The 18,874-nt window shown below is 49.6% G+C and overlaps 1 protein-coding gene across 25 annotated transcripts in view; it reads right to left on the bottom strand.

Annotated features, from left to right (window-relative positions):
- Positions 1-2,145: 2,145 nt before the first annotated feature.
- PPCDC (phosphopantothenoylcysteine decarboxylase) overlaps positions 2,146-18,874 on the bottom strand; it is a 728,417-nt gene continuing 711,688 nt past the window's right edge. For all 25 annotated transcript variants that reach the window (XR_011279806.1, XR_011279805.1, XM_069624534.1 and 22 more), the window contains one exon: positions 2,146-2,833. Coding sequence is in view for 23 of the 25 variants with exons in the window: in XM_069624534.1 (XP_069480635.1) it covers positions 2,718-2,833 (116 nt within the window). In the remaining 2 variants the exon portion in view is untranslated. The remainder of the gene's footprint in view (positions 2,834-18,874) is intronic.

Below are 18,874 nucleotides of genomic sequence, written 5' to 3'. Positions count from 1 at the left end.
GGAGGAAGGAAAGCCATGGAAAGGTGGGAGGCTGCGCAAAAACTCCAGGGAATGCGACCGCCCAAGCAAACAGCACTCTCCGGTCCAGGGAATCCAGCAGAGCCATGTGAGGTGCCAACAGAGTGGCTGCATATTCCTGATGGGGAAAGGACAGCACTGTGGAAGTGCAAGCAACATAGATCTAGTGAGTGGGCCTAGAGCAGCAGGTGACCCCTGGGCATTACAACACGCACGCCAGTGAATGTTTGAACAGTATGAAGTTGCAAATAACAGAAAGGTACACAGCTTGTTTAATTGCAATCAAGAAAAAGAACAAGTTTCAAACGCCAATAAGAGTGTTTGAAAGCAAACAAAATAAACGGCCGCAAAAAAAACCCCAGGCAAGCAAGGATGCACGAGATGTCAATTTAGGGGCACGTGCAACCATAAGCAAACATACTGAGTACCTTGGCACATATGCTACTTTGGTACAGTGAAAAGAACAGTGAAACAGATAAGAAGTCCAGGTAGATGAGTACACCAGGAAGATGGGTAGCAAAGCCCAGGAGAGGTAAAAAGGTGGAGGAGGGGAGAAAAGAAAACCCACACCTCATGAACTTTTGCGGAATTCCTCAAAGAAGAATACACCAGGCATTTAGGAATCAAAGCATGAGAGGGGAAAAAGGTGGGAGAGAGGAAAACATTCACCTCGTGAACTTTTGCAGAAGTCCTGGCAGGGGAGTATACTAGGCAGCTGAATTTGTGTACAGAGTTTGACATTGTGGGAAGAAACGGGGTCAGGGGAGTATACCAGGGGATCTGAGGAACCCAAGAAAGCGGTCCTGGCAGTGAAGAATACCAGGCACCTACAGTTATATAAAGAGTTTGAGATTGGGGGACGATACCTAGCAGGGGAGTATACCAGGGGATCTGAAAACCCCATAGAAGGATTCCTGGCAGAACAATATGCAATCCTCATAGCAACAAGACGAGCAAATGAAAGACTGTTATGGGATGTATTGTATAAAGTTAAATCAAGACTGTTACAGGATTTATTGGTGGAACTTTGTGAATCAGTATCAAAGACACAAATAAACTGTTGGATAATGACACTTTCTGACACACAGGATTTGTTGGCTAAAGAGACACTTTTTGACACAGAGGAATTGTTGGATAACGAGAATTTTTTTTGCTATCCTATCTAAAAATCCAGAGGAAGGGAAACACCCTCTGCATCCAAGGATCTTTCCTTGGATAACCCTTTTGTTGGAGCTGTTCTTATATGTTTTTGTTATCAATACCTTTTGCTAATATCAAGACAAAGACATTTCCATGCACTTTTACTGACTACTTGACAAAGACAGATCTTTAGTTTTATTTCTCAGCTAAGGAGAGTCTTCTTTAGAATAGGGCTAGAGAGGTATTTTTCCAAACCATTGCTGTTTAATAAAATGTCTGCCTTTGAGAATAAAATACATTTGTGTCCACATCTCATTTCTGACTCCTCACAATACACTATGCTGTATAAAATGATTAATTTCAGAATAAATCATCTGTTCTTCAAATCTGTAATCCCATGTAGATCCCATGGGTAAGATTCAAAAATTGATTGTTTTACTGAAAACATTTTTTATCTAGAGCAATTTTGGCTGTTTGCATCAGAACAGTTTCTGGAAGCTTCACATGCATTACAGCTTGGAATTGGGAGAGAAGCAAAAAGGGTTTAGGTGCCAGGCCATTATGGCCTCTCTAATATCACAAGATAGGAATATAACTGCAGTTCTCCAATTATAGGTGTGTCGAGGTCTTCATGTGGATTTAGTTAGTAGCCCCTGATAAGGATGTAATATGGCAAAATACTGAAATGATGTAAGTAATAATTAGGAATGGACCCTAGAAAATGGGATGCATGTGGTGCAAAAATGAGCATGTGCAGTAGCAGTATATATTTGTGAGGGTGAAAAGGATGTGCTTGAAAGGAAACTAGGCTGGATGATGCTTTAAGGGAGTGATATTTGACAGGGAAGCACACGGTGGTGGCAGAAAAGTTGAAAATGTTCTGTTGAAGTGAAGTTATTTCTGCATCTTTGTCACACAAATGCTAGGCATATCAGAGCAAAGTAAAATACATGGGCATCAATATAAATAAGGGCATGATTCAAAATATATTAATGAAGGATGTTTAATTCCTGAGAATTAAAAAGACAATTTAAGCAAATGCTTTAGATTTGTTTTGAGCAAATAGATAATTTAAACAAATATGTTTTCATGGAGCAAAAGTTAAATACCTAACAGTATGATAAAGAGGGTTGCTTAAAGACTCAATACGTAAATTACCTGCATATCTCCACTAGCAAGAACAAACATAGTATTCCAGCTGTGCCCTCAAAGGAAATGGTGCGTTAGAGTGCAGCATTACAAAAACCACAATTAACTGGAATATCGGTGCAAGGAAAGGAGTGCAATGTTGTGAGCCGTTTTGCTGGGTGTGGGAAGATCCGGCACTGCGGGGCACATTTGTAACGAGCGCTACAGTGTTCTGAAGTGTTGGCATCATTGGTGTAAGCCATGCTCCAGTGCTTGCAAGGTCTGGTTTGGATGTACAAGATGCTCTCTGACACTTTGCATCACCAGCTTTAAAACTGTACTTTCATCACACTGTCGGTGAGCTGGAGAAAAACACCTTTAATTTTGCCATATGGACGTGGCAGGAAACAATTCTATCAACTTCCGCCTTGTTAGTGATGCTCTTGTTCAGCTTCTTGGAGTCCACTCTGTGGTGTGGCCTTGGTCTCAGGGATCAATAATCTCACCTTCTCCACTATGGTTGCCACTTCAGCCATGGCACCGCGGCCTGTGGGAGGAACAAACATGTATATTGTTTGCTAATTCACAAATAAGCTGCTTTATTTATAGATTTGTTTTCTTATATGGTGGCATTAATGTGAACACATCAGTTACATCACCACACTGGACAGTTTTCTTTCAGAATGGCTAAAAATAGAAAGTTTACCAAATATTTACTCTTGCATAACAGGCTAAATGTAATTGTGATATGACAGCCAAACGAGCTGGATCAGATAACAAGAAAAGCATTCACTTAATCAGTAAAAGATAGGAAGAGCCTAAAATGATTCCTTATGGAAATTCAGGATGAATATACTCGCCATCCTGTTGCATAGGTGACAATATCAACAGACCGGCCAAGAACCAGAGTTCAGTTTGAGTTGATTTATTAAAGGTTTATTTATCGTAATGCTAAATTAAAGTACAGAATAAGGTCCTTACCTGTAACTCTTGTTCGCCAGCATTGGTATCTCTGATGCTGGAAATGCCTTCTGGAGGGACAGGGCCTCCTGGTCCTTGTCCTACCACTTCTCTGAATGTGTTTTCTGCACTGGACCTCTGGCAGTACAGCTCTTCACGTACTCCTTTTGGTGAACAACACCCATCAGAAAGCCTTATGGCACCCATGGGTGGGGGTACACCCATGTACCCCTTAGGTGTGTTTTGGGGCACCTGTATGTTGCCCACGGAGCAGGGTATGGGCTGGCAGCAGCTACATGCTGACTTGGGAGTGGCTATGAGTATCCTCCTTTTTGAGGCACCCAGGCCCTGCCATAGGAATCAATGGATTCCTGAAGAAAGGCAAGATGGCCACTGTAGCCTCTTGGTTTATGTTGCCTTTACACCTTGTTTCCCAAAGTCTTGGGAAGGCCTGACTCTGTCCCTTTCCCTTGACTGGCTGTTGGGAGGAAATACCATATATGGCTCTGCCTCTGTCAGACTGACTGGAGCCTTCCCAGGGGCTGTGTGTATTGGGTACACCACAGGGGCGGGATATGTATAAATGGAGTCTGAAGTGAACTCACATTCTCTGTTATGGGTGTCTGGTATTGATTGTATGACAATGCCTGAGACAGTCCTGACTGAACCTGGAATGAATGCAGTGTAGTGTGATGAAAGGCTGGGTGCTTACTCCAATCCACATTCTGTGTTATGGGTGCCTGGGTGGAGTGAATGACCTCAATGCCTGTGAGCCTGATTGGCTGCCTGCCTGCATGAATGAATGTCCTTATGAATGACTGGCTGCCTGAGCCTGGCTCAGCCTGAGTGAACGTGGAACCGATGTGTATTACAGGGAACCTCTCACTCCCAAATTTGTTTAGTAGCTGAAGTAGAAGCCAAAGCAAGAAGAAGCTGTTCCCTGGAATCCCAGCTGGAGGAAGAAGTCTGCTGCTGCATTTTCTTCACGCAATCTGAAAGCTACTGTGTTCTTCCAAGGACTGATCCAAGAGAGGACCTAGATAGGAACCCTTTTCCTGAGCAACGAGGGACGATCGTGCACCCGCTACTCTTCATCAGAAGTGCCCTGGGACCCAGTCGTGTGTGCCTGCCGTCCGGAGAAGGGTTTTTGTGAATCCAGAAGAGAAGTGCTTGGGCATCTTGAGTCAAAGTCCAGTTGTGTCGCCCAGGGTTCCGAAGTGCGATTGTGACCGGCGGAAGCCAGATTGCCATCTACTGCCCAGAAGCGTAGGTACCCTGAAATAGGGCTACTTGACACCTGCAGCTGCGAAAGTTACACCTGATTAAAGAATCCTTCAATAGACATCCCTGACACGACATCCGAACATTTCTTCCCAACGAAGATTCCAGTTTGCTGTGTGCAGAGGAAGGTCCGCCGCTCGGTTTTCCACCACCAAAATCCGAAGAAGATGTCCTGAGGGTCCCGCCTTGGTGAGGGCCCGTAGTGCAGTCCAGTGGCCGAGTCCAGGTTGCCAGAAGCCATCCAGAGGTCTGTGCAGTGGCTGCAGCACCGAAGATCTGAAGGTCAGTGAACCCAGAAATCGTGAAACCCATCAGCTATTTCTGCCATTGCAGCCGTCGCCACTGGAAGTATCCAAGGTCCCCAGTGATCTTATCTTCTTAAGCCAGGCCTTTTCGGAGTCCACAGCAAGTTTCACCTTCCTAGGATTTCCACAGCCAGAGTAACACCCGTCCAAAAGGAGACCACCGATAAGACCGAAACTGCTGCCTTTCCGCAAAAGCACTTGATTCCCCTTTTTCTCTTGGCCTCGACATCCCAATTACTCCTTGCAAAGGGGGGCCATCCTACATGGGTCCGGTCTAAGAAACTCAGCGATTTCGCCTGCCAAGGCACCAAAGGTACTGTGGCGAGGAAGAGCGTTTTCCAGCCTCAGGAGTCGTCCAGAGGTCCCAGAGTCATCTTGGATCCTGTTCTCTGGTGGCATCCCAGGTACAGAACATGTCAAAAGAAAGTAGAGCGTTATTGAAAATCTTTGGACTGGGCTGTAAAAGACAAGATAAGGCACTCCCTAACTTTTCCATTTCAGGTTGCATAGTATTGCTATCCGTGGGGGGGGTATCCTCACACAGTATTGCTATTTGGGTCTCATGAAAGTATACTGCCCATGGTCCGGAAAAACCCTGCCTTTCTTCCTTGATCTATGAAAGCACACCTTACTTAAAAATTCATATGCCTGTTTAAAACGGTCAGCAGTTGGTGCATTTGTACTGAATTGAAGTCTAGTGTGGTACCACAGAGTGTATTTATCTTTGACATTATTAGAATACAACTGCATGAGTACAAAGTGTTATTATTTATATATATTTTAAGAAAAGGCATGGCATCAACAGTAAGACAGGCACAAGTGACCACAGTTCAAAAACGTTTATTGAACTTCAAAAGGGGTGTGGATTAACATCTATCTAAACCTAAATCTACTGATGGCAGCAAGCTACGACCATCAAATAATAATGCAGTCCTAGCGGTGTCTTTATCAAAATAAAAGGGCCTATACTAAAAAAAAACCTATTGCCAACTCTTACCTCTAAATCCAAACAATGTGGGGAAACAATTTTATGAAAAGAGAGAAGTGTTCAAAATGATATGTCAGGTTGTTCAGGCCGTTGGCCTCCCTTTCCAACGTTTTCAGCATGGGACAATCAGTCCAGTCGAGTGTAGCACAGTCTCTGACTTCTTTAGCACGAGGATGCAGATCCAATTATTCGCATCGGGGCCTTCGGTGCGCAAGTCTCCTTGCTTTTAAACGTTTCTTCACTCAGAGGGCCTGATGCAGTCAACTAAACAAAAAGTTCTTCTCCATTTTGTACAAGTGTTCCCTTTGGGTGAGTCACTATTCACCCCAGATATCCCTCTGCCGGGCTCAGATCCCTTTTCCACAATATTCGTCACCTTAAATCCCCCTAATCCAGGCTCAGATCCTGTTGGCAAAATGTTTATAGCATTTTCTTTTCTCAGGCGACTCACGGTTCACCCCAGATCTCCCTCAGCCGGGCTCGGACCAATTTTAATCAACTTCATAGATCGAAGACTTTCAAATGTGCACAGGGTTTGGCTTGACCCACTGCAGGACCACTTTGATTTCACAATTCCTCTTATTTTAACCTTTGTCACCCTTTCGTTGGATACCTAACAGAGACCTTCGAATGAGCACTCACTTGGTGCTGGATCACTCCGTCTATGGTATCATACTTAGTTTCAAAGTTCCATCATTCGTCTGCCATTCTGATTAAACTTGTCACGCTCGCCAAATGCGTTTCATGCACTGTTCCTTTATATTCTTTATAAAATGTTGCTGCTTGCAACCTTGGTTTACATACAGACCGGTTTGGTATCAGTCTCCCCAACTCACCGGCTGTGCTGACTTCACTGGTGCTGCTTTGTTGTAGGAGCCAAGGACAGTACCACAGCGGCAATCGCTTCTCTCCGCCTTGACTGTTGACGCAGGAGAGCCCCAGATACCTCTGACACACAATGCAGGATTCTTTAGCTGTACTTCCAGGTCTTACGTTTCCTATTCTCGAAGGCTCATGAAAGATACTGGCTTTCGGTGAAAAGGTCAAGGGCACTTCCCTCCTTGCACTCCTCTTCGGTCTTGCAGTCTTCCGCCATGCATTAAACTGCCATCTTGGAATTTCTGCTTGCTTGTGCGCTTAGCTCTGCTCAGAGTGTGCTTTCGTTCTCTGCCTTTTATCCGTGTGAGGAAGTGTGATGGAAGTCCGGTGTGTGTAATGATCAGTAATTGCCTGACTCTGCCTGACCATTGTAGTGGTAATGCACTAGAGGGTATATCCCTACTCTGTCAAGGACCGGGAACTCACTAAACCACAAAACAAAAAAGTGTCCTGACAGGTTCACTAAACATATATATAAATTTAATTTATAATAAACTTCTCAATACCAGAAATATGGCACAAGCTATCTAAAGTATTTCCTAGGTATGTGTTTTACAGTTTTCTGTGTCCACCTAAGTTTTCATAGGGATACATTTTACAAAAATCACCATTTCGTACTTCTGTTTAAGCATTATACAGAAGTAACTTTTTATTATTTCAATTATTACTCATAAGCAAGGTCTGTCAATTACCAAGCACTATTAGCTCAACATAAATTCCAAATCAAGCACAATATGTACAGAAAAGAACCAATAAATATCCATGTTCATGTACACAGTATTTCATACAATGCAAAAGACAGTTATATACACACATTAGAAAAAAACATTTGAAAAAACTTTTTCTCAGAATAGTCAACACTATATAAATTTTGAAGTTGATAGGCCCCCACTCGGAGGTTGAAACCATATGTATTGGTTAGCTAAACTCAAGGTCTACTAGCTAAACCCCGAGTTTAGCCAGTAGACCTTGGGCCTCATTAGGACCCTGGCGGAGTGGGTTTCCGCCAGCGGTATTCGCGGCGGACCCGTCCGCCCCACTACGAGTTCCCGTAGCGCCATGGCGCCGTTTTCCGCCTGGTTTTACCAGGCGGAGAAAACCATGGCGCTACGGGACCTCGTTGTTAATTACGCCACCGTATTTTACGGTGGCGTAATTAACTCCTTCCCCACTCCCATTATACCCTATGGGGCAAGAATGGGAATGGGGAAGGGCAGAATGGGGATTGGGGATTTACCGCTCCGCCAAGGTCGGCATGGGGTGGTAAATCCGCCAACCCCCATGGCGCTATCGACGGCTTTCCGCCGTGCTTCGCGGTGCATTAAGCACCGCGAAATCTGCCAGGGTCCTAATGAGGCCCCTTGAGTTTAGCTAACCAATTGAAAATGCCCCCAATGGAACTGAAAATTTATAATCCAGAGACATATGGTTTCAACCTCTGAGTGGGGGCCTATCAACTTCAAAATTTATATAGTGTTGACTATTCTGAGAAAAAGTTTTTTCAAATGTTTTTTTCTAATGTGTGTATATAACTGTCTTTTGCATTGTATGAAATACTGTGTACATGAACATGGATATTTATTGGTTCTTTTTTGTACATATTGTGCTTGATTTGGAATTTATGTTGAGCTAATAGTGCTTGGTAATTGACAGACCTTGCTTATGAGTAATAATTGAAATAATAAAAAGTTACTTCTGTATAATGCTTAAACAGAAGTACGAAATGGTGATTTTTGTAAAATGTATCCCTATGAAAACTTAGGTGGACACAGAAAACTGTAAAACACATACCTAGGAAATACTTTAGATAGCTTGTGCCATATTTCTGGTATTGAGAAGTTTATTATAAATTAAATTTATATATATGTTTAGTGAACCTGTCAGGACACTTTTTTGTTTTGTGACCATTGTAGTGGGACACGTCAGGTATACGGCTCGGGTGTTAGTCCATTTTCTTTCACAATTAACTGTCCATGGGAATGCGTTCATGTAGCAAAGGAGGGTGGGGGGTTGAGCTCCTAAGTACCCTACCGGGTAGGATGGGGTAAAGGTGTTACAGGGAAGGGGATATCGCATCTCACCATCCAGTGTCCCACATACACTCTCGAAGACCCCTTATCCAGGTAATCCTCCCCCATGTACTGAATCCAAAAGTGATGGCCGTATCCTGACCACCTGGATGACAGATCCCCGGGGACTAGCAGGTGAGACACCTTCAGGTTTCTCACAGTATATATATTACTGAACATTATTTTATATAAAGAAGCTGTGTTATCACCTAACATAGTGTTTGGACATTCCTTTGTGGGGGCTTGGGGACTCACTGTACTTATGAACCAGCCCGCATCACCTCCCTAGAGCTTAAGTCTTGGCTGCTCAGCCAAACTACCATATAGAGAACCTTCGCTGGGGTACTCTGTGCCCCTGTCCAAACCATATAGAGGGCAGAGTACAGCTAACCCCCCCAGTCTTTACAGTATCATTTATTGATTCACATGCTGTTTGAATATATTACCCATTGTTATTCTGGGAATCCTCAGTAACATTAAAACAATTTAAATTTAAATTTGAAACTGCAGTCACTTTAGTGTTCTCTCAGAACTGTTTTGGGTCACATTGCCAACAGCCAATAGACAGAGACTCCCTTAGTTCCACCTCTGGAGGCCATCTTCAGATTTACATATTGCACGTGAACATGACAATGTGAACCAAGAAGAACCACAAGCTGCGTAGGCGAAGGGTCGCATGTGAATCCATGAAAGATACCAATTCTGGTGAACAGGCATTACAGGTACGTTACTTATGCCTTCTCCAGCATTGGCTCTTTCATAAATTCACATGCTATTTGAATAGATTATAACGCAGCATACACAAGAATACTATGAAAACAAGGGGGCAGGCAAAGGCTCATCTTCAGAAAAGCTCACCTTAAGAAAACAGATGGCGAAGCACAGCTTGTCTAACCCTGGATTCCTCTGTGGAAATCCTGTCCACACAGTAGAATCTCGTGAAGGTGTGAACCAGTCCTCCATGTGGCCGCCCTGCCTATACCCAAAAGCGGAAGAGGGAAAAGCAGTCTTCCAGGAGAGGAACATTATGTCTGCCTTGTGCAATGGCTCGAAGGGTGGACCTATGAGTTTGGAAAGAACAGCGTTCAACTTCTAAGTCGGTCCTGTATCTGCACATGCAGGAAGGCCCAGAAAAGACCTTTCAGGCCGGGGCACTGTTGAGCAGCCTGGAAGATGTGGCACCAATGCTAATCCAACTACAACGGCGGATACTTTGCAGCTGTTCATCTACAACTATCGCCATACATTGCAGGCAGCTTGTTGCACGTCTGCCTTGAATCCCGGAGAGAATCGGAGTGCCGTGACAGAGTTATGCCTACCTGAACCTTGGCACCTTGAGTGGCTGCTTTGGCAGCTGGCTGGGCCTACTCGGCGGCCCACCTCTGAGCCGTGGCTCGGTGGGAGCAGACACCCGCAACATCACTCCACTACTGGGTGTTGCTGCTGTGGAGGGTGCCGTTGGCTGCCTTCCCCCTGTTTGCTGGACTAAGTGACAAGTGCCCGGGCTACGCCCCGTTCCAGCCGTCACCCCGGAGATGAGGAAGTTTACTGGAGCTGCATGCTTCGATCCATCTGGGCGCTAGCTGTGGCGTCAGGCGAAGAACACACTCCGGAACCTGGCCGGGTGCGGCGGATGAGCTTGGGTGGACCTGGTGGTCCCTGCGACGTACCTGGAATGCGTGGACCGGTTTCCCGATGCCGGGAATTGGCCCAAGCCAGAGCCCAGCCAGAAGTAGGTGGATCTTTGGGGGAACCGTGCTGTGGCCACTGCGGGGCTCTCCTGGGCCCTAACCGGACATCTCTGCTTCATTGGCAGCGTCCCAGGCTCTCCCCGGCGGCGCTGCACGGTGGTGGTGGTGCGTTGGTGAGGCACGGGCGCGCCTGCTCCTGATGCCCATGGGGACATGCACATTTGGGCGGCAGGCAGAGACTTGTGACTGCAAACTCACTCCATAGTGGGCCCCGGGGCTCCCAATTGCCACTGCCGCTGCCGCACAGCCTAGTGACCAATCCTGGGCTCCCAGCCTGCCGGGCGGCCCGCTGTTTGGGGTGAGGTCCCAGCGCAGCCAAATCCCCTGCTGCTGGCATTGGTCAGCGGTGGGCCGCTATCCGGAGCTGCGCACTGAGCCTCTCCCAGACTTGGGGCCTGATCCCGCAGCATACATAGCACTTCTGGGGTGCGCTCTGCTGCTAAAGTTGCATGCTCCCCCGTGGTCCTACCAAGCATCGTGCTGCATACGCATCCAGAGACACGCTTGAGCTACCTTCCAGCCATCTGACACCTACCCGCTAGCCCTGATGGATGCACATATCATACATTAACAGTGCCTGGATTTATGATACGTGAGGAGAAACGGTAGGCTTACCCGACACCCTGCATTGTACGTATTACCATCTACCCGGAGGTCTAGCTCGGGGGTTTGCAATACTGCTATGATGATAGCCCCCGCTCTTTAACTGTTCGGCTAGCCTCCAGCCGCTAGACATTTATTAGACCTGCTCCCACCAGGTGCCCCTGCCCAGTGGTATCTCTGGCTCCGGGCCCTTAATACCATCTGCTGGGAGCTGCTGCGCCTTGGACGGGGCTGGTTTGATAAGTGGGAAAGCATACCATGACTTGAGGTTATACACCCCGATCCGACTGCACAGCTAGTTCCACAGAGATGTCGAACAGCCCAGGGCGCCAACAAAGTAGGGGCCATGGACAAGTTTGCCAAGGAGGCACCCAGACCGGAGCTAGGTCACTCATCAGCTGACCAGGAAGATGCTACTATACCCCCAGATATACCAGCCCCGGATCTCACCGCGATGATGGAAGCCATCGCCAAGAACTTTGCCTCCTTCCATGAAAAGCTGGACGATATAAATGCAAATGTTGCGTCACTCAAATCTCAAATAGATCATGCCGGAACCAGCATCACGAAAGCAGAGTCTAGAATTGGAGCAAATGAGGATGGTCTACATACCCTCCAGGATACAGTTGCCTTCCTTACACGTGGCATGAAGTTTGTGAAAGCAAAATGTGACGATTTGGAATCTAGATCCCGCAGGAACAACCTTCGAATTATACGGGTTCCGGAGAATGCTCTCAAAGGCTGCATGGAGTTGGTAGTCGAAAACCTGATTAAAGAATTGCTGACAATCCCGAGCTATCCCCCTTCTTTACTGTTGCACGTGCCCACCGCGCACTAGCTCCACAACCCAAATCCAGGGATTTTCCCAGACCCATTATTTCTAAAATTCTAAGCTACAGAGACAGGGATCAAGTCCTATGACTTGCCTGGGAGAAGGGTGAGCTGCGCCTCGGCTCCCAAACGTTCAGAATCTTCCCCGACTTTTCCATGGGAGTGCAACAGGAAAGATGCTAATTTATCGGTGTGAAAAAGATGCCAAGGGAACGGAACATCCCCTACGCAATACTGTTTCAAGCACGTCTCAAGTTCACCTTTAGAGAGAAGCTACATTTCTTTACAGTCCCCGACGAAGCAGTGAAGTTTATAGAAGCACATATACCACTGAACAATCCGGCAGATGACCTTATGGAAAATGACTAACCGGTGACCGACTGCTCCTGGTCTACCTGGTTTTTGATAACTATTATTCTTCAGCGTTTGGGTTGATGGTAGCATTAGAAATCGCTGGTCCCCTATTATATGTAGGAATGGTGTATTGTATCATGGAACGCCCTATGACATGTGGGTTCAATGTGGGGGCCTCTTGCATTAATCAGTAATGAATACTATGAGACACGAGGCTGTATTGACGGCCTATTGATGCAATGCATCGTGTCTGAAATATCTGGAATTGATAGCCTATTGCAGGACAGCATTGTCGCTATTTTCTGTCATTCCCTGTTCTGGAAAGATGTAACTGCATTATAGTGGCACAAACCCCTGTCATGTTTACTAGGTGTTGTAATCCACTGCTCCTTTTCAGTTGGTTCCACGGCTACAGCGCACCCCACTGCGATTGCAATTGCTACTTTGGAAGTTCTGTTGGGTGCATGCCGCTGTTGGGCCTGTACTACGGACGGGCCAAGTTTGGGGAGGTCCACGGGTACTTATGAGTGGGGACATTGGCAGTTGGGATTGTGCGGTGAGGGAGGGGGGGAAGATTTGTTGGGGGAAGTTATACCAAAAATGGCGGGGCAGAATGGCATTTCACATTACGGAAGGGCAACACAGCGAAAACATTCATACCGGCAGACTCACACTGGGCCATACTTGCTGGGATGTATCCTAGGACAATGAAATGGCCATAGACATAATGTCATGGAATGTTTGGGGGTTGAGTAACTACACCAAGGCCTGTAAGATCATGGCCTATGCCCAAAGGCATGAAATTAAAATACTCAGGTTACAAGAAACACATGTCCGAGGACGTTTGGCAAGGAACAAGTTACTTACCTGTAACTGTTGTTCTCCAGCAAGGGTCTGGCATGGATTCACATGCTCATGAATATTCCCCATGGTCAGGCTGGGAATCCTCCGTAAAGAAAAAATCAGTATCAGTTTCATTTCTGATCTGTCTTTCTTAGTAGTAACCAATCACTGGTCTCTGGGTCATACTGCCCCCAGCCAATGACTGCCCTCTCCCTAAGCCCCTGCCCTGGCAGCCATCCTCAGATTTTTACCACATGTTCAAGTGTTGGGAGTCCTCGTGCTATAGCTCTCGAGCTTTTACTGCTTTTTGCGTTTTTTCAGAGAGTTTAATCTCATTTTTTCGATCAATCGAGCCTCAAGCTCCACCGTTTCTACTTCCGATCAACGGGGACCCGTTTCGGAATTTTCTACGCCCCTCAAGGACAAAGTTCCGTTGAGTTACGCTTCTTGGAGGATTCAAGAAGATCTGAGGCCTACCTCGTAGGCATGGCCCAGGACAAGGGAAGCTTGACGCCCGGATCCAAGCTGTGCAGGAACTGCCCTGGATGCGGATTACAGAATGTTTTCAAGGAGGATGAGCATTCGAGATGTCTCTACTGCCTTCACAAAGACAAAATCATGTGGAGAAGGACTGTCCGTTTTGCAAGAACTTGCGGAACGGACTATGAGGGATCGTCGGATCCGTCTTGCCAGCTGGCTGGAGAAGGGCCCAGCAGGTGAGAAGAAGAAGAAGTCCGAGCGGTCTTCTAAGTCCTGTGATGGTGCCCCAGTGACAGGGGCCCAACAGAAGGCAAAGCACCGCGAGTCCGCGGGCACCCGGAGCACCGAAGGGTCGGACTCCTCGGCTGCCAGGCAGGGCGCACTTTCACTGAAGCCATCAACCACAAGCCAACGCACAGGCTGGGGAAGAGAAAATCCGAGAACCTGGGTAAGCTTCTGGAGAGGCACCGGTCGATCTCTAAGGAGTCAGCGGAGGGGGAGCGAGGCGGTGACCCTCCCGCCAAGGTGAAGGCCTCAAGCGCGCCCAAGGTGGTGAAGGCCTTGATTGACCCGGCTAAGGCCTCTATCGGGGAGTTGTGACGGCCCTGGCGAAGCCTGTGGAGGCTACCCCAGTGGAGGAGACCTCGGGGCCCAGAGTTTCCCTGCCAAGGCGGAGGGAATCCTCTTTTCAGCCCATCGATAAGACCCCTGTGAGAACCCCAGTGGAAAAAGAGGGGGGGGGCCGGTGGCCATCACAGACACGGATTCAGCCTCTGAAGAGGAGCTGGTTGGAGTCGTGAAGGTCCTCAGCAAGAGGTTCGAAGAGGTCCGTTCCCACGGGAGGAATCCTGATGAGGCGGACAAAGAGAGCAACGGTGGTGCCGACGAGCCAGTGGAGGAGGAGGACTCCACCCCCCTGACCGTCGCGCCCGTCGCAGCCGTTGCCCGAGCCTCAGGACAACTCGGGGGCCATCTTGATGCCAATCCAAGCCATATGAACGGAGATAAGGATGAGGTTACCCTTACCCCCGACGGATGACCCAGCAGGACTAGGACCGTCGGGAAGCCGGGAAGCCTTCCAGGCAAACGGAGGAGAGTTCATCCACCCCCGCCCTTCCAGCCTTCACGGCCCTCTCAGCCTTCATCACCTTCCCCTGATCGTAAGGAGGAAACGGGAACGGATACGGCCACGACGGGGACGGAGGACGACGGTGGTGACGATGGGATGGGCCTGACATCACCACCCCCTCGCTCGGGCCTCCCCCCCGACGAAATTGGCTCTTTCCATGCCGTGATTGCCAGGGCATCCGAGCTTTTCCAGCTCTGCCCAGAAGAACAGAAGAAGGAAGGCTTCCTCTATCAACGGCGTGAGGCCAAGAGGAAGACGGTCCTCTCGGTCCCGTTACTTGACGACATCTGGGATGAAGGGCTGTCTCTCCTGAAGTACCCGTCCATGACGCCCGCCAAGAGGGACCGGTAAGAGAAGAAGTACCGGGTCCCGGATTCTGCCCCTTTGTGCCTTAGGGCGCAGCTGACCCCGGATTCGGTTGTCTCGGCGGTGGCCAAGAAGAAAGCGGCAGGGGCCACGGCTTCAACTTCGACCTCCCCACCGAAACTGGACGCCATGGGACGACAAGTCATCTCGTCGGCGGCCACGACAATTAAGGCGGCCAACGCTCTAGCTATTGTGGTCCGCTACGACAGGGAGTTGTGGTTTAAGATCGCTCCCCTGCTGGACTTCCTGCCGGATGACAAGACGGCTGAGGCCCTGGAGATCTTGCAGGAAGGGGAGGTGGCAAGCAAGGTGCCTCCAAAGGATTCGAGGGAGGCTCTTTGACGTACCGCCAGGCGGCTCCCTCCTCGTCGCAAGAGGCCTCTAGAGGACAAGGCAAGTCAGGAGGATCTCGTGGTCGTTGCCAAGGAGGTCAAGGCGGCAAGTCTGCTGCCAAGCAGGACTAAACCGGCCGTAGCGTCGGGGCCCCACCTGAGCACCCTGGTGGGAGGCCGGCTGGCGAAGTTCGTCAGCGTGTGGGAGTCCATCTCCACCGACCGTTGGGTGCTGGATGCCCTGGCCCAAGGGCACTCTCGAATTTCTAAAGAAGTGCCCCCGCATTCCTCCCGTGGCCAGGAAGGAGAACCACGCCCCTCAACTGCTGTTGGAAGTAAGGGCGATGCTGAAGAAAGGAGCCATCAAGCTCGTCCCAAAGAAGCTCTGGGGATCCGGAGTGTACTCACGATACTTCCTCATCAGAAAGTAGACAGGCGGTTGGCGACCCATCCTGCGTCGGTTAAACAAGTACATCAAGGCCCAAAAGTTCCGGATGGTCACCCTCCAGCACGTGCTGGGACAGCTGGAGGAGGGCGACTTCCTGTCGTCGTTGGATTTGGAGGATGCTTGCTTTCACATCCCCATTGTAAAAGGACACCGAAGGTTTCTCAGATTCGTGGTCCAGGGACGGCACTACCAATTCAAGGCCCTTCCATTCGGTTTGAAGTTGGCGCCCAGCTTATTCACCAAGTGCCTAGCTCCAGTGGTGGCGCGGCTGTTTCTGCGGGGGATCCACGTTTACTCCTACCTGGACGATTGGCTCATCCGTGCAAGGACAAGAGAACTCGCCGTCGAACACATAGCGAAGACCGTCCAACTGCTAACGGATCTGGGATTCCCCATCATCTACTCGAAAACCCGCCTGATTCCGTCGCAGGTCGCACTGTTTCTGGGAGCCAAGCTCGACATAATGGCGCTATTGGCTTCTCCGTCAGAGGAGAGGACGAGGGCCATCTTGGGCAAGGTGCAGTGCCTGCTGGCCATGGACGTGGCCAGGGTGAGATCCATCAAGTCCCTGCTCGGCATGATGTCCTCATGCATCTACCGGGTGCGCCTGTGCAGGCTGCGGATGCGTCCTCTACAAGGGTTCATCGATGCCCGTTGGATACAAGCGGCGGGCAGCTTCGAAGACAGGATCCCGCTCAACAAGGCCTTCCGCCAAGCGATTCGGTGGTCGGGGACCCGTGCGCATCTTGTGGCGGGCACGGACCTGCAGACCCTGGCACATCAGGAGATGGTGACAACGTACGCCTCCCTAGAGGGATGGGGAGCGCACACCGGAGACCTCCACGCAAGAGGCCTTTGGCTCCCGGAGGAGAGGTCACTCCACATCAACATCCTGGAGCTCCGAGCCGTGTTCTGGGCACTCCGTCCCTCAAGGGCAAGGTGGTGAGGGTCTTCACCGTCAACACCACCACGATGTTGTACATCCGGAAGCAGGGAGACACCCGATCCATAGTCCTATCCATGGAGGCCCAGGATCTGTGGCACTGGGCTGTCGCCCAGAGGATGTTTCTGGTGCCCTTCCATATGGCAGGAATAAAGAACACCATCGCCGACTCACTCAGCATGGAGCTGCACTCGTGCCACGAGTGGGAGCTGCATCAGGATCAAGCAGATTGACTCTTCCAACGATGGGGCAAACCCCAGATCGACCTGTTCGCGACGAACTCCAAGTGCCAGAGGTTCGCCAGCAGGTTTCCCCAGCCGAGGAGCATGGGCGATGCTTTCTCATTCCCCTGGGACGGCCTGTTCCTGTATGTGTTCCCCCCGTTGCCGTTGCTGCTGCGACTCATCAACCAACTCAAGAGGTCCCGGTGCAGGATGATCCTCGTTGCACCGGCATGGCCGAGGCAGATCTGGTTCCCGGACCTTCTGGTCATGTCAGCGTCCCCCCCAGTCAAACTGTCGACGGACGCGGATCTTCTCTCCAGAGAAGGAGGCGCCATCCTCCATCACGACCCGGGGTCGCTGAACTTGCAGGCCTGGCTCCTGCAGCACTTGGAGGGTACGATATACCGGTGGACTGCAAGGAGGTGCTTGCAAAGGCCAGGGTGTCCTCAACTCTCAAGTGCTACGGACACAAATGGAAGAGGTGCTCTGTCTGGTGCCACGCACAGAAGATTAACCCCCTATGGATTACGGCCCGAGAGTGCTGCCGTACCTGCTATCGCTGGCCAAGGCGGGGCTAGCTCATGCCTCCATCAAGATACATCTAGCGGCGATTTCCCGCTACACCAGAACTGGGCGACCATCTCTGTGGTCCCATCGCCTGGTGAAGGAGTTTATGAAAGGACTGTTCCGTTCATTCTCGCCGATGAAGGCTCCGGCCCCGGCGTGGGAGCTCAATGTGGTGCTGAGCAGGCTCATGGGGCTGCCATTCGAGCCTCTGCATTCGGCCCAGTTGAAGTACTTATCGTGGAAGATAGCGTTTCTTGTGGCCATCACCTCCACACGACTAGTGGGAGAGATCCAGGCCCTCTCCTGCAAGCCTCCGTACTTGACTTTCCAAGAGACGAGGGTAGTGCTGAGGATGCACCCCTCCTTCATGCCCAAGGTGACGTCGGACTTCCACCTCAACGAGCCCTTGGTGTTGCCAGTTTTCTTCCCGTTGCCTTTGTCGCCGGCCGAGAGGACTTTGCACTCGCTGGATGTAGCTAGAGCGCTGAAGTTCTACGTGGACCGCACAAAGAGTTTTCGGAAGACATCACAGCTGTTTGTGAACTTTGGACCTGTGAACCAAGGGAAGGTTCTCTCAAAGGCTTCCATTTCCAGATGGCTCTCCGGCTGCATCATGCACTGTCACCGGTTGGCAAACCGACCGTTGCCCCGCCAGCCGAGAGCCCATTCGACCAGAGCTGCTACCTGTCATGATGCATACCCCCGGGCATCCAGACCACGTCCATCAGCCCCGGGAGTAGGCCTCATGTCGCCTTGAGAAAACCCAGCAACCCCTGCTAGGGGCTGTCTGGGTTCAGTCCTGGCGCCTATGGCGCCAGGCTCATAGGTGCACACTTACCTGATGCAGACCGTGCTGCAAGAAGATCTAAGCCCGTGTGAGGCCTGGAAGGGACTACTTTACCTTAGGGACTATTTTGTTACTCGGGTGTGGTCGGGGAGGAATACCTACCTGGGACTACTTTGGAGGCTATTTAAACCACCCCCGAAGAGCAGGACATGCTTCGCGTTATTCTGCATCCAGCAGCGTAACGCTCACCGTGCCAGCAGCAGCATCCAGCCTTCTGCCACGCCCACCTCCAACCTGGAGCACCTAGAAAGAAGGAAAGAAGCAAAGGTTAGAACAAGAGTATTACCTGATTTCTTACCCGATTCCAGATTCATCGCATCTTCAAACCAGAGGAAAGACTTTATTTTAAACACGTCGCATCGCCAGCAGCAGCGCCGCGCCAAACTCA

Source organism: Ambystoma mexicanum, chromosome 11, assembly GCF_040938575.1.
Source record: "Ambystoma mexicanum isolate Mex_15411 chromosome 11, UKY_AmexF1_1, whole genome shotgun sequence".
Lineage (NCBI taxonomy): Eukaryota > Metazoa > Chordata > Amphibia > Caudata > Ambystomatidae > Ambystoma > Ambystoma mexicanum.
The sequence above is the reverse complement of the archived record's forward strand: the minus strand, read 5'-3'. Positions and strand labels throughout refer to the sequence as shown.